Source organism: Platalea leucorodia, assembly GCF_965183815.1.
Source record: "Platalea leucorodia genome assembly, chromosome: 10".
Lineage (NCBI taxonomy): Eukaryota > Metazoa > Chordata > Aves > Pelecaniformes > Threskiornithidae > Platalea > Platalea leucorodia.
Window position 1 is genome coordinate 23,332,881 of NC_138832.1, and position 14,024 is coordinate 23,346,904.

General features: G+C 47.5%; 1 protein-coding gene across 2 annotated transcripts in view; it reads right to left on the reverse strand.

Moving 5' to 3' along the window:
- Nucleotides 1–14,024, reverse strand: part of ARHGEF9 (Cdc42 guanine nucleotide exchange factor 9) — a 194,274-nt gene that overhangs the window by 42,041 nt on the left and 138,209 nt on the right. For both annotated transcript variants that reach the window (XM_082323303.1, XM_082323302.1), the window contains exons 5-7: nucleotides 13,562–13,753; nucleotides 6,316–6,495; nucleotides 3,609–3,841 (exon numbers count right to left, since the gene is read on the reverse strand). In XM_082323303.1, the coding sequence (XP_082179429.1) occupies nucleotides 3,609–3,841; nucleotides 6,316–6,495; nucleotides 13,562–13,753 (605 nt within the window). The remainder of the gene's footprint in view (nucleotides 1–3,608; nucleotides 3,842–6,315; nucleotides 6,496–13,561; nucleotides 13,754–14,024) is intronic.

A 14,024-nucleotide genomic window follows, 5' to 3' on the forward strand; every position in this document is an offset into this window, starting at 1 on the left:
CAGCTAAAATAGGGGTGAACGCTGTGAATTAGATCCATTTCTCCATGTGATCCAAGCAGGATAAATATTAAGAAACAATCACAATGTGATACACAACAGAATATTATTTGCTATTTTGCCATCCTTTCTTGGATGAAATCTTGAGATGCGTTTTCAATTTTTATTCAATTCTTACATCAAAATTCTAGCTGAGGTTAAAAAAAAAAATCCTACAAATTCCAGCACATCAGGACTGGTCCTTCAGCAAAGTAAAGGGGAATAGAGGATGGGCTGTCTGACACAGCCGTCATGACACACAACGAAGAATTTCTTGTGCCTTCCTTTGTGGGGCCATCTGTATGAAGTGAGCGTAAGGGAGAAACAGAGGTATGCCGGAGAGACATTAGTCTGGTGTTCAAAATGCCCATGAGTTCTTGTAGAGAAATAGGTAAGTCACTATGGCCAGAAAGGACCTGTAGAGGTAGGGAGAGGTGTAGGGTTTAGGGACAGTCACTAATCATCTCCTAGCAATTATGCTCACGCAAAGGAGGAAGGCTCACGTCAGCCCACCCGTTAGCAGAGTCTCCTGTCTCACGTAACGTGTTCATACAGTTTCAACTCCAGCTCAGTTCTGCAGCAGGACACCAGCAAGCTGTACTTCGGACCTTCATATATTTAATTCATATTAAGCTGGAGTAAATCTTTAAGAGGTGAACAGATGTGGCTTTGTGAAAAATTGAAATGATCCACTCTCAAAACAATAAGCAACTGAAGGGAGCCAGGCTCTGAAAACACCTCCATGCGGAGTGGGCCAGTGCCAATCAAGCTGGGTTTTATCTTGGTGATGCTAATTCACTAATTCTAATGTTCTGTTGGAAGAGAAAACCCCATGCACATTTTCTTTCACGCAGTAATGAAGAAAGAGTCATGACTGAACTTTTTGGGCTCCTAGCCCATGTCTGTGGCAGAGCTGGCAAAAACTTAGAAGAAAAAATAACAGAAGCAAAGCATTTGGCTAGTGAAATAATAATAGGATAGCATTAACTATGAAATTAATTGTTTGTCAATTATATTGGGGCTGCAGCGACCTCTTTCCAGTGCTCAATCAGAACGCAAGTCTAGACTCTTGCCAAATATCACATGCTAACTTGAGGGAGAGTGCTCAGGCTGCTGGTTTCAGAGCTCTGTTGTCCTGACCTGGTACAGGGAAGATCCGTAGCTCTACAAGTATGGTATTAGTGAAGAAGAAGGGAAAAAAATAAAGAATAGAATGTCCCGCTGTTAGATGAAGCTAACATATTTGCTTTCATTAGGACTCCTGGTCCTTTCTGAGTTTTGCCTTACTCCGTAAATGGTTCAATTGATTTAAACAGTATTTTCTAAATAATAAATTCTAATCAGAGTGCCTAAGAGACTCCTAATCCAGCCAATGATGAGCCTGATTTCATTGTGAGTATTACTCCACTCGATCATTTTCTAGCTTCTGTTTCAGACTCGCAATCGAACTGCGAGCGCTGTCAGTCTGCCCGCGGGTGAGGACGACCCGCCGCCTCATTCACGGGCCCAGCCGAAGCTCCCTGCTTGGCTCCTCAGTTTCTCTCATTCACAGCTGACCCTGCTGGCATCCCAGCCTGCAGGTATCTGGCTTTTCCCTGTGTCTGATATTGTCACAACATGACATTCCCCAAAGATTATCTGCCTTTCCAATCTCAGGCTTTGCTCATCTCAGCCCCGATCCCAAAGCCAGAATTACAGGAGCAGAAAATATTTGTATTTCGAGCAGGCAACCACGGCAGCCTGGGTTTTCTGCACAGCCCCAGCGCAGAATCATTTGGTGGTGAGTAAGACGCGCTCTCTGTGCCTCGCTTTCCCCGTTCGTGGCATTAAGCTTGTCTGGGATGCGAGCTGGGTTGCCCGCAGGATCAGTCCCTCCCAGGCTCTCCGAGTGCTTGAATCGGAGGAGCTAGACCACAGGGAAGCGTGGTATAACCCACTCCATTTCTGAGTTATAACACCATTCCTCCACGAGGCAATGAACTCTCCAGGGCATGCCCACACCAACAGAAGTACGCCCCGCTCCAGCGCTGAGGTAAGGCACAGCTCGTTTGCTGGCTCTCTGCGCAGGCTTGAGTTTCATCTATGCATGGTGTTACAGCTTCGGGGGGCTTACTCTTTACTAATGCAAGGCAAACAAATATAATCCTGCTTTCCCTTTTCAGAAAATGAAGAAGCAAGAGAAATGAAGTGTCCATGGCTGTGTCCTATCACTGACACAGTCCAGTAAAAAAGAGCTCTCGGTCTGAATCAACTAATTGTTGCTTAACCACAGGAAAGGTCTGAGTCTTCTCAGAATATGACTATATCTGATTACTTAACAACATGTTGATTTTAAAACATCCCAAAGGAAAAAGGAATGCACTCCCAAAATAATTCAACCCTTGTGTAATCACACTGTCCACATCCCCTTTGGTATCGCTACCAAATAACTCGGAGAAGGTCACTTTAAACCCAGACGACTTCTCTCCGAGGCCACTGATGTCTTCCCACTGCAAAGCCGCATCTGAATTCACACTCTAAGTACTGTGGGGACATCGCATGGCTGGGAAGGAAAAAAAAGCCACAACATTCGGGATCCTAGAGCTGCTTTCTGATACCCTAGTGTTCCCATGAGTCCACTCCAAGTTTGATTTGGTCTCGTTATGAAGGGAAAACCAGAAATTGGATCACATTCATGTCCAAATTGGTGATTTTGAACTGGGTGTTCAGCTAGTATGAATCAGTCAAACTCGTGAATCAGGTCAAAGCAAATCAACGCATCATATCACATATCTCATCTCTCTGCACATCTAGTGCTGGGTTTGGGGAAAAACAAAAAAAATCAAACACTTGCAGAAGTTTCTGAAACATCTGTGGTCTTTTTTGTTTTCTGAAGCACTTCCTTTCAAATGGGTTTTAGAAAAAGAAAGAAAATCGGCAAGGCAGGAGAAAATCTGCTCTTAGGGGGCCTGATTCTTCTTTCACCTTATTTTTATAGCAGTGTTATCACGAGTGGTGTCATAGGTACTACTCTTGATTTACACAAAGCCAGGGAGTCAGGCTGATGGCCCTCAGCAGCAGCGAAAGAGATCCTGGAAATTCTGGGAAGTAATCAAACTGCTGGGTGCTCCTCTGAACCTCAACCCAACGGCAAAATCCCAGATGGAATCAGGCTGAAAAGCAGAGCAGGTTCTGAATTCTCCCCAAATCTGAGCATGTTCAGGTTTGAGTTGCAGATCCTGGCCCTCTACTCGCTATGTGCTGAGGTCCTCTTCAGGATAAAGAGATGAGCCTTTCTGACCACTGCATGCTAATTAGGTAATTTTTCTAGTGTAACTGGTAGCATCAGAAAGTACATCCAAGGGTAATTAGTTCACATGTCTGATTATAACAGAGATCAGTTTGGCTCCACTGAGAATCAGTGCTTTGAGAAGCTTTCTAACTGTCTGCTGAACCTTTGCCCTGCTTCAATTTATACAAGATGTCACGAAGAGAAGAGCTGGACAGAAAAAAACCCAACCCCCGTGTGCGTGCAGAGGCCACGTAAAGAAGCAGTGAGCAAAATCCTTCCATGTAATAAGCGATGGGCGTACCTGTGATCCTGCGCGGTGTACTTCAGTAGCTCTGCGAGCTGCAGGGGGTATTTGCAGATCTTCTGCACTGGCGTCAGAAGGAAACCGTCTATGGCGATATCAATCATCTGCTGCAATAGACGACACGCTTCGAAGAAATGCTGGTACCTGCTATCTTTCATCAGCTTGGAAAGCTCCATGCATGCATCCAAATGATTGTTACAGTACTCCGAATAGATCCAGAAGCCATCTTGCTGTGAGAGGCAGGAGAAAAGGGACGCACACAGAGGGGAGCACACGTCAGCCAAGCGCTGCGAGCAGTCAGCCACCCAACTTGCCAACAAGAACAAATTACAACTAAAGAAGAAGGAATACCCCAAGGAGGAGGAGGAAGGACTGATCCCAGAGCACTGTTCCTGCTTGGAGGAGGTGCTGCATGGTCGCTCTGGGGGAAAAGGGAGGCAGAGAGGGACCTGCATACCGACACGTCGCCGAGGTCCCTGCAGGTACGGCGCGTGTTAAGGTGAACCCCTGAGCCGCGCGGTGGGTGTTCTCAGTTTCAAATTGTGCAGTGGGGTTTTCTTTGTAAAAGGTAAAGGTAGAACCAAACAGAGCTCTGGCCTTCGGTAATACAAGACGACAACCTTGTTATTTCTAGAGCTCTTTCCCTGAAAGAGCACCTGGCAAGCGTTTAGGAGCTGGGTATATTTGGAATTCCCTTTACCGACAGGGAACCCAAGGCACCAAGGACTGTGTGGATTTCCCCAGGACCAGAGAGCCAGAAAACACCAAAGACTGGAAAAACAAGGAAAAGAAACACTCACACATGTGCCCGCCCACCCTTTGCACTGGTCTAACAAGTCTTTTTGTGCCAATTTTGTTGGAATCTCCTTTTTCTGCCTTCACTGACCACGGATGGGGCCATGGCAGTTCGTCACCCTTAACTCAGCCTTCATTCATCCGGGCCACAGGGACAAGGCAGAGGAAAGGTCAAAGAAAGATTACACTGGAAGGGAGAGACAGACACAAACTGACTGCCCAGTATCACATATTAAGACTGCAGTTGAGACAGCCCAGATATAAGCCCGGGTGCTGTAGGTCAACAGCCTGAGCTGCTACATCAGGTTGCGGCCAATACCTTACAAACTACAGAAAGGACAGATCCTTTTTTTTTTTTTTTTGAAATACACTTGACCAGCAATTCTTACTTCTCAGTCCCATAAGGGCCCAAATAACCTGCCTGTCTGGGAAAAGGGGAGCCCGGTTTCCCTCCCATCCCCACAGCTGACCAAGAGCCAAGCGCTGACACCTCTCCCTGGAGCAGATGAGGAACAAAATGCTTTGCAGATCCATATAACGGGATCTTAATGTCCTCATCCCTCAATTTCCCCAAATGGCTAAACAGGGATAATTTATCAGGAGTTTATTAGCCAGATTTCAGCCCCCATCTGATGACAGATAAAGTGTCAGATATTCCTCCGAGTAACAGTAGGAATTCTTACCATCGTCACTATAAATGAATTGACAGCACAGCCCCAAGACATGAAGTTTTAGCTACTGATTCTCACAAAGATTTCTTACATCTTTTTAGCACAGAGGTGGAATACGATGCTGCTTTGGAAGCAAGCAGCGGAGATTGCAGGCTCTGATAAAAGCGAGCAATGTTAACACCAGCATGCAACTTCTCAAAAAGAACCCTGCTTTTAAGTTAGAAGACCAATGATGCTTAAGAGATGCTGTGAACCTTTTTAGGGATGCCCTGCTGAAGTTTCATGAACGTCTATCAGAAATTTCTCTAATAAGAGGTGAACTGTTGCCAGCTCAGCCCTGACTGTAAGTAACGAGGTAACGCAGCACAGGATCTGCATCCCGGGTTGGAGCACCTCGTACGGAAGCTCTGATACAGCACTTCGCTCTCCCCAAAGCAAAGCCTACAACTGCAGGACTATAATTTTCTTGACATTTCCTGACATATTTACAACACTGGCCAATTTATCAGCTCCCGTAGTACGCGGCTTATGTAACAGCACGATGGGCTGGGCAAAAGCCTCCAGGACTATATCGTCAGCTAAAATGTCCTGTTCAGTGTGCACTTAGCGTGAGCGAGTACCTGCTGCCCTGCTGCCACCCGGGCAGCATGAAGCACGAGCTGGCACCTCCCCACCGGCCCAACAGCTCCGCAGGGGAAGGCAACTGAAGCTGCGTGGGTTTTTCATCCCTTGCAAGCGCATCTCGGTGCCACAGCAAACAGCCCAGGCATTTGCTCTCCTCTACTTTTTTTTGTGTAACGCGCAACTAAGGCCTCTTTTTACTTCTCTGGACTCTCTTACCTCTTCCAACCTTCTGGTCATCCATGACCTGATTAGGATGGCCTGTGAGTGGGTTTAAGTCATATTCTGAAGAGAAAAAGAAGGTGGGGAGTGGATGAGGGACATCGCGCCTACATAACATGATTAAGGGAGGAAGTGAAAAAGTGTTGGGATTCAAATGCACTGGGGGGTTAGCCAACTACATGCTTCACTTCAAATTCTCCCTTCTCTATGTCTCACAAAGTAAATGGAGGGCCATGGAGTAGTCCCTAATACGTAAGTAGAACAGTATTGATGCACAAAAGTTATTCTGAGTGGTTCCTGCCTCCTGACTTTTTCTGCTAACTCCTTCCCCCCCGGCTCCCCGTCCCCCAAAACCAACCCCAAAAGTCCCAAACAAAAATGCCAAATTAACTTACGTGTTCAAGGAAACATGGTCCAATTTCACTGAGATGGGGGTCCTCGTTGTTGTACTGTTTTTCCAAGTCCCGGACAAAACCCATCTGAAATCTGTAGATGTCTTCGATGTTACCAAAGATGATTTTTAGCTGTTCATCACTGAACATATCCCTTCTCTTCCGGCACTGCTTTAAGTAACCCTGTAAGGAGTAAGAAAGAACAATCCATGAAATAACCCAAACACTTATACTGAGGCTGTTCCCAGATTATTCTTGAGGAAGGAGCAAGTAAAAACAAAATCAGAAAATGGCTCCGAAAACAAAATCCCCTTGTTACGACATGACAGTCTCCATCAACTCCCGTCTATGAGTAAGCGTGCAATATGCAAAACATGCCTTGAAACTCTACCAGTCCTTTTTTTGATAGACAATATCTCATTTGCAACTGTTGCTCCCACTGCAACCTACAGCAGACCCACAGCAGACCCACAGCACTGCTCTTGCTAAGGACACGCCAGACCCAGTACGCACAGGGCTTCACAGCCTGCGTCAGGAGATGCCGGAGACAGCGTGTGCACGGTGCGTTGGGAGGACAGTGCTGGGTTCTGCCTCAGTGTCCCTCGGCATTTTGCATGAATCAATTTTGCGCAGGGAAGGTTCCAATATCCAGGGTAGCTCCTACAAACATTGCTGTTTCCATGTCCTCTTCAGTGGCACATGGCATTACAGAGAAAGCTGTGAGGGGCTGTTTGATCGTCTGCCCACTCTGATTTCTGGTAATCAGGACAAGGAAGCTGATAATCGTGCTGAGAAATACTCTGTTAATGCGTGGTTGCGTGCCCTTGATCTAGGAAGAGGGTGTGGGGGGTGTAACCATCCCAGTTGTTTCAGCACCAAGTGCAACATTGAAGGAAAACACTCCTCAAGCATTCCCTGACTTGGGAGGCAACATGGTTTATCCCCCCCATTATTCATCTTCCTGAGTCTGAGACGGACACGGGAGGGCTGTTGTCCTGTGAGTGCCGTGGTGGGGAACCCCAAAGGCGAAGCAGTAGGTTGGGTGGGTGGTTTGGCTTGCCCGAGCAAGGGAGCCACAGTGGGAGCAGCCCGAGCTGCTGCTCAATGCCATCCAGAGGAAAGCAGCATTATTTTAATTTTGCTTCCTATACCCTCCTTCCATTCGCGCAAATATGCTATTCCAAACCGTAAAATGAGGGAGAATTTTTCTCCTGTTTTCTCAACTATCGTCTTTCATTGCTTTTCTTCCTTTTTTAAAGTGGGATGAGAGGAAAAGGCTTTGCACCCTTCTCTGTGCAAACATCAGGCTCCCTTACAGAGTCTATAGACATTAAAGTCAAATGGAGAAAGAGAGAGGAAGAACTAGGATGTAGAGAGTTTAAGGAAATTCTCCTAAATCACAGAATGAATCTGCAGTAGATTTGGAAACAATTCAGATCTCCTGCGTTTTGATCCAGTGCAATAATAAAAAGATCCTTCTTGCTTATTCTTCGTATGCCCGTGATACCCCCTGGTACTGAGCCTGAGCTTAGCTGGACATCACAGGAACGCAAATCAGTAGGCAAGCACTGCTCTGAAGGCCTCCTGACCTAAAAAAGACTGAGTGGATCAATATTGCGGCAAAAAGCGTAACACACCAAGTTCTGTCTGCCTCCCTGTTTTGCTGACCCTGCCTTATCCACAAACTCGCCATCCTGCTTTCAACTGAATCATGAGGATTTCTTCAAACATGCTTGCCTGAAGCACATGTGGTCCAGGGGATGGGGTGACCCTTGGAGGCTCTGGAGGCCTGGGCTGAATTTCTGGCTCCGCCACCGACCTGTGTGACATTGAGCAAATCACTTCGTCCCCCCTGTGCTTTGCCTGTCTGGACTATGTAGACTAGAAACTTTACAAGGCCAAATATCAGATGTTATGGTCTGGACTGCAGCCTCTCAACTGAGAAGAAATAACATGGGGGTCATCATGAGTTGACTTTGCCTGCCTTTATTATATAGGAAGAGAAAAAAATGAAGGGAAAAAAATGCCAACAGTTCCAGTTGAATGGCTATATTTGGGAGCTCTAGATGCTTAGTCACACAGCCGAACCGCCAGCTGGTGACACGCAGCTGCTGGTCCACAATGAGAACTATTGGAACGCTATAATAAACTGTCCTTCAGCCTCACCATGTGGTTCCTGGGAGGGAGAACTTCAAACAGATGAATGATAAATGCAACTTTGGCCAACCTGGCAAAGAACCAACCTCTGCAATGTCCAGCTTAGCTGGAAGGATGCCGTTACCCTGAATTTGCTGGCTTTTTCAGCTGGGAAGCTTGAGTTATGGAGTACCTTCTGCATTCACTAAATCTAGGTCTCTCTTCTTACAGGAGCTCCTTGATGACTCATTTCTGTGGGCTTCCCTCTCTCATTTTTCAAGGCCAGGAGGAACGGGAGCAGGCTGGTTCCCACGCTGCAGGACAGTTGCAGGGCAAATAAAGATTCAAACTAGCAAGGAATAATGCAGAATGTCTTTCCACGCTGCTTTTCATGTTTACCTGCTTATCCCAGAAGAGCTTTCAAAAAAAAGAAAAAAGATGCGCCCCTGCCCGTGAGGCCAGGCTCTTTTTGACACTGGCTTTGGCGGTAGCGGCGCTGAACGACTGCCGCAAGCCGTTTGTGTTAGGACCTTTGCCCCGCTGCACGCCGCAGGCTGCCTGCAAGCCAGCCTCCCCTCTCGCATGCTGTCCTGTGAAATCAGTCACGGGGTGATTTACGTGAACATCTTTCAGCCCTGGGGTTGCCATTGGCTGCGACTACGGTCTTGAATATTCCCCGTCCTCCCTGTGCTGGTTCATCACTTTGCCTGAGTCATGTGTTTCAGAGAAGCTGAAGCAGCACATTTCTGTACAGGCACCTAGAAAACCACGGGGAAAACAGAAGAACGCACGGAGTTCCCAAGCCTGATCCTCTATCCAGCTCGTGCGTTTGGATGGTTGGCTTCCAGCACAAGCCAGGAAAGGGGAGACGGAAGATTTATATATAACACGCAGCAAGAGCCAGCTAGAAGGCTGCTGTATAGTTTTTCCAGTAAATTTACTTCTGTTACATAAAACAATGTCATCTTCCTTCTGCTCATCCCGTCAGGTTTGCTCAGAGAAGGGATAGCTGACTGATGAGCAGATGTTGGAGAGTGTTTTGCTCAACGAATACCTAAAAATAGCTGTCAGACTGTCTCCCTTTAAAGTATGTTTCCATGTAGTCCCTGAAGTATAGGCCAAAGTTGGAAACTATTTGCAGGAGGTTAAGTGCTAAGTTTTATCCACCTCAGAGTGGGTTGAGAGACAGTCAGAAGAGGTGGTCCATCCACCCATCCTTCTTCTTGTCTGGCTGAGAGCAAGGTAAAGGAGAGAATGAGGAGATGATAGCCACTGCAGGCTATACCTTCAAAGGCAGTTGTGACGGTAGGCCAGTTTCTGTCCATCTCTGAGCCAGTTTGTCCTGTAGACCATCCCTCAGTTTGGACCAGCACCGTTTGAGCTATCAAAATACCATCCTCTAGAGCAGTGCTCACAGCAGCCAGGGGAGTGTTGTGCTGATAGGCACATACCAAGAATAAGCACAAGAACAAAGTTGAGCCTGTTTGAATTGAAAAGGCAAGCTAGAGCCATGTCTGGTCCCAGGCAGCCAGGACTCTAAAGCACTTATTCAAATACCAGTCTACAGCAAGCACTGAATGTCAGGCGCTGTGACAGCACTGGGGCCCACCTAAAATGTAAAATAAAGTCCTGCAGGAACATGAGCCTGTTCCTCCAAAGGGCCAGAAGCAGCCAGCGCCGAAACAAAAAAGCGAGGTGTGCACAAGCAGGCTGTCGCTACAAACTGCGCCTTGGGGAATACGTATATGTGGTATATATATCCCCACTGATCCAAAGAGCTTCGTGCAGAGCCACCCTCCACTCTGGTATCCATGGATGAGAAACTGGTCATCCAAAGGATGACCAGCAGCGCCTCAGACGTGCTCCTCTGAAGGAGGGCCACATTGCTGCCAAGAAGGTTTTATGCTGCTTTGCTCTGAGGCAGCACAAAAAAGTGGTTTTTATCTGTCTCCGAGAATGAGTCAGGCTAACGCCATCCAGACCACATGAAAACTTGTCCCATCAGCTCTGCACAACAGACTCAGCTGGACACGCTACGATGCAATGAGGATGTTTTCCACGCGGCATTCGGAGCTGTCCTGGCACCAAACCAAAGCTCAGGTGGAATCCAGTCAACATTATTAAAAAATAAACTCAAAGTGAAATTACTTGGAAAAGAGCAAAACGCAGCACTGGAAGCTGGCTGGCCTTTCTAACCTCCCACCCTCAAATTACTCATAATACGGAGGTTTCCTTTGATCTCCCAATTGCCTCGCTGTTCCCATCCAAGCTCCGTCACTTCTCCATCTAACACCTCCTTAAATTTAGCCTTGTCTTCCTAATCCATATGCTGGTCCAAATCCTGCTCGTTTCTCAACGCATGGCACCCTGCTCTTTGTAGCCCTCCTGCATCTCGTTCTCCCCCCCGCACGCTACAGCTCAAACCACCGTCCTGGCCCTCTGCTCTCATCGAGGTACCTGCCCTGACCAAGCACCTCGGCTGCCCTGCCGCCGTCACCGGTGCCACGCCACCGGCAGACCCTGCGCCCTCCCGGGACCAAACGCCGGCGCAGGGGGTATCCTTTCCAGCCCGGAGATGGCCATGTGGCGCTTCACAGGACAGGGAGCGAGCAGCACTGCCTGCCAGTAAGGCTGCCTATTGCTACCCATTATAAAAGCCTAGTTTTCCGTAGCTTATTATTTTCCTAAGCTCTAACCACTAAGCCTGAAATTCCTATTGCTGGATATTTCCTTAAGGCCAAATTCTTTCTTCTTTCTTTTCCCTCAGTGATATTTCAGAATAATGATCCATCCGCTCCTGATAATGCAGTCCAGGGAAAACTCCACATTTTACCCCTAAAAAAAAATCTTCACAAATCTCCTTCACCAAGCAGCAGTCAGTCCTTCATACCCTAAGCGAGGGCACAGCAGCAGAAGCCGTCGGGGCAGTACGGCGTTGCTGCGATGGGGAACTCCCCTCCAAGCCAGCTGCTTCACGCAGGTCTTGGCTGGCGCAGGTAATTCATTCTGGTGCTGGCTAGCTTGTGAGCTCCTGACTCAGAATGACTAGTGCCAGGGGTATTATGAATAATAACAGGGTGTATAATAATATAGTAGCAGGTAGTAGGAATACATCCTGAAGCAGAGAAGAGAAATTGGAGGGCTCTTAATCACCTAGTAGGGGCTACGGTCCTCCGATAACAACCACACGTCTTAAGGTGCCTCGCTGGTATTAGGATTTGCTATTCATTATAGCTCAGCAACAAGAGTATAACTACACCCTGCTAAACTCAGTACTAAATCAGGCTCAACCTTCACCACCCAGCCAGAACTCCTCTTTCATCCCCTCCAATACATCGTATCGCTGCCGTTTGTCCTGACACCTTAAAATAAAGAGCAAAGGGAAGAGGGGAATTTGCCACTGTCAGCAGCACTTCTGCATCTCATCAGCAGTTGTCTGGTGTCTGCTCCTTCTTCGGCACAAATAACACCCCCGTGCAAATTCATCCAGTGGTGCTGGGAGGAGCTGAAGCCGGCCCGCGTCTCTCCAGCTCCAGCCCCCCTCCTCTCGTGCACAAACAGGAACAGTCACGTCACGCTATGCCGGAACGCCTGGGATGACTGAGCTGTCTCAGAGCCTTCTCCTGGAGGCAAATGGATTGCTCTGATTAAACTGAGCACAATGAGGCTCTCTCCAGCAAGGGACTGCTCATCATTTTGCAGATGAGAATGCCCGTTTCAGCCCTCCTCCTTCTTTAAGAGAGGCAGCTGAATCATTTCCTGGTGCTCTACCTGGATTTATCCCCTCGATACCATTTTGCATCATACCAAGCAAGGCAGGAGCCAGAGAGATCCCTTTCATATCTGGGACATATCATTAGGTGCTGTAAATCAGTGCGACCCCACAGATGTCACTGGAGCTATGCCATCTGTACCTCCTGAGAATCTGATTTGGCAAAAGCATGGTGACGTGGCTGGGAAATGCAAGCTAAGGTTTATTTAGCTTTTCAACAGAAAAGTGCAAATGCAGGAAAAGAAACAATATGTGGAAAAGTTCCTGCAGTTCTTCCCTTCTTCAACACACAGTCCTCCGACTGAAATAGCACAGCGAAATTAAGCTCATTTGTTTCCAAAATGAAATCCCAAGACTCTTCCATATTTGAAAAGCGTCATAGATGCTTTTTGGATGGCTGCTTTGCCTTGTCAATAGAAAAGTAGCAAGCATGAAGGGAGGAAGACATTTTTCTAAGCAGAATTCACAAGGGGCTTCAGCACATTGACTCTGCAAAGACTGGGCACAGGCTCGCTAAATCCTAAACACTCAGAGGGATGAGCTGAAAGCCACGAACTTTGATTTTGGTGCTATCAAACTTCTGCCTCTTAGCGATAACTATGTGCTCTACACGCAATGCCCAAGCTGTCCTGCAACACTCTCCGGTGCAGCCATGCATTCTCCTTCCCAAACACCCAGCACCGCATGCACTGCGCTTTGGGCTTAGCTTGTGGCACTAATTCTGTCTGCTGCAGGACAGCAAGGGCCTGTAGGGGTTAACTGTAGCATAACAAAGAAGAACCAAGTTGAAGATGCGAGGGGTCAGTCACCAAAGTTCATTTGCTTGCCGGTTCCCTTACACTGGATAAACGTACCGTACTTCATTTCCCGTGGTGAAAACGCCTTGCTCTCAGTCTCACCATAAGAAAAGGCAAATGGGGGCCATCCTGAGCCAGGGAAATTGTGAACCCAATGTGAAAGACACAGATGAAATGGGTAACTGATTGGTTTAATTACAACCTAATTTCCTCAATCACAAGTTCAAAAGTAGATGGCATTGGGTTTTAATTAAGAGGATGGCTTGAAGGATCTCAACCTCATCATTTTTTAGTCAAAGAGGTATTGAAAAAAGGTCAGAAAATTGTACTTTCAGTTAATGCAAACTGAAGGTAATTATCAGATCCAGCAGAAAATTCTCAGAAGTATCAATACTTATTGACAGATGCTGCTCCTCTGTTAGACACAGTTCTCAAACACCCTGCGTCTTTCTCCCCCATCACCCAAGGACAAACCCAGTCCTCGGCTCTCAACAGCCCGTCCCACGTCCTGCTGCAGTACCCCAGCGTCACAACCCCCACGTACCTCGCAAATGTCCTTCAGGTGCTTGATGTAGTGGCGCTCCGTGCTCATGATTTCATTGATGACGTTGGCTCTCATCTGGTCTCGGTTCTGAACGGTCCTGCCGAGACAGAGGCAGTCGGCGCTTGGATCCAAATGGCCATTCTGCACATCGCTGGTTCCCTCCTCCACTCCATCTTCTTGGTTTACCCATAGCTGCGAGAAGAAGAGGGGAGAGCAACAGGCTTATTCATAAAAGCATCAGGAAGGCAACGAATGAAAGGAGGCTGGGTCTTGGGTTGCACAACTCTGGGAGGTACTGGATCGATTCCCTCCTTACAGCGATGGCGATGCTCTTGCCAGCGATGCACCGTGGTGTCCGTGACAGCTTACAGCCCAGACGGTCCGTTTTGATACTGGTGCAACCAGCCCCAAATGGGTCCCTGCACACTGCCAAGCTCCTCTCATAAGCAAAGGGATTTCAAGT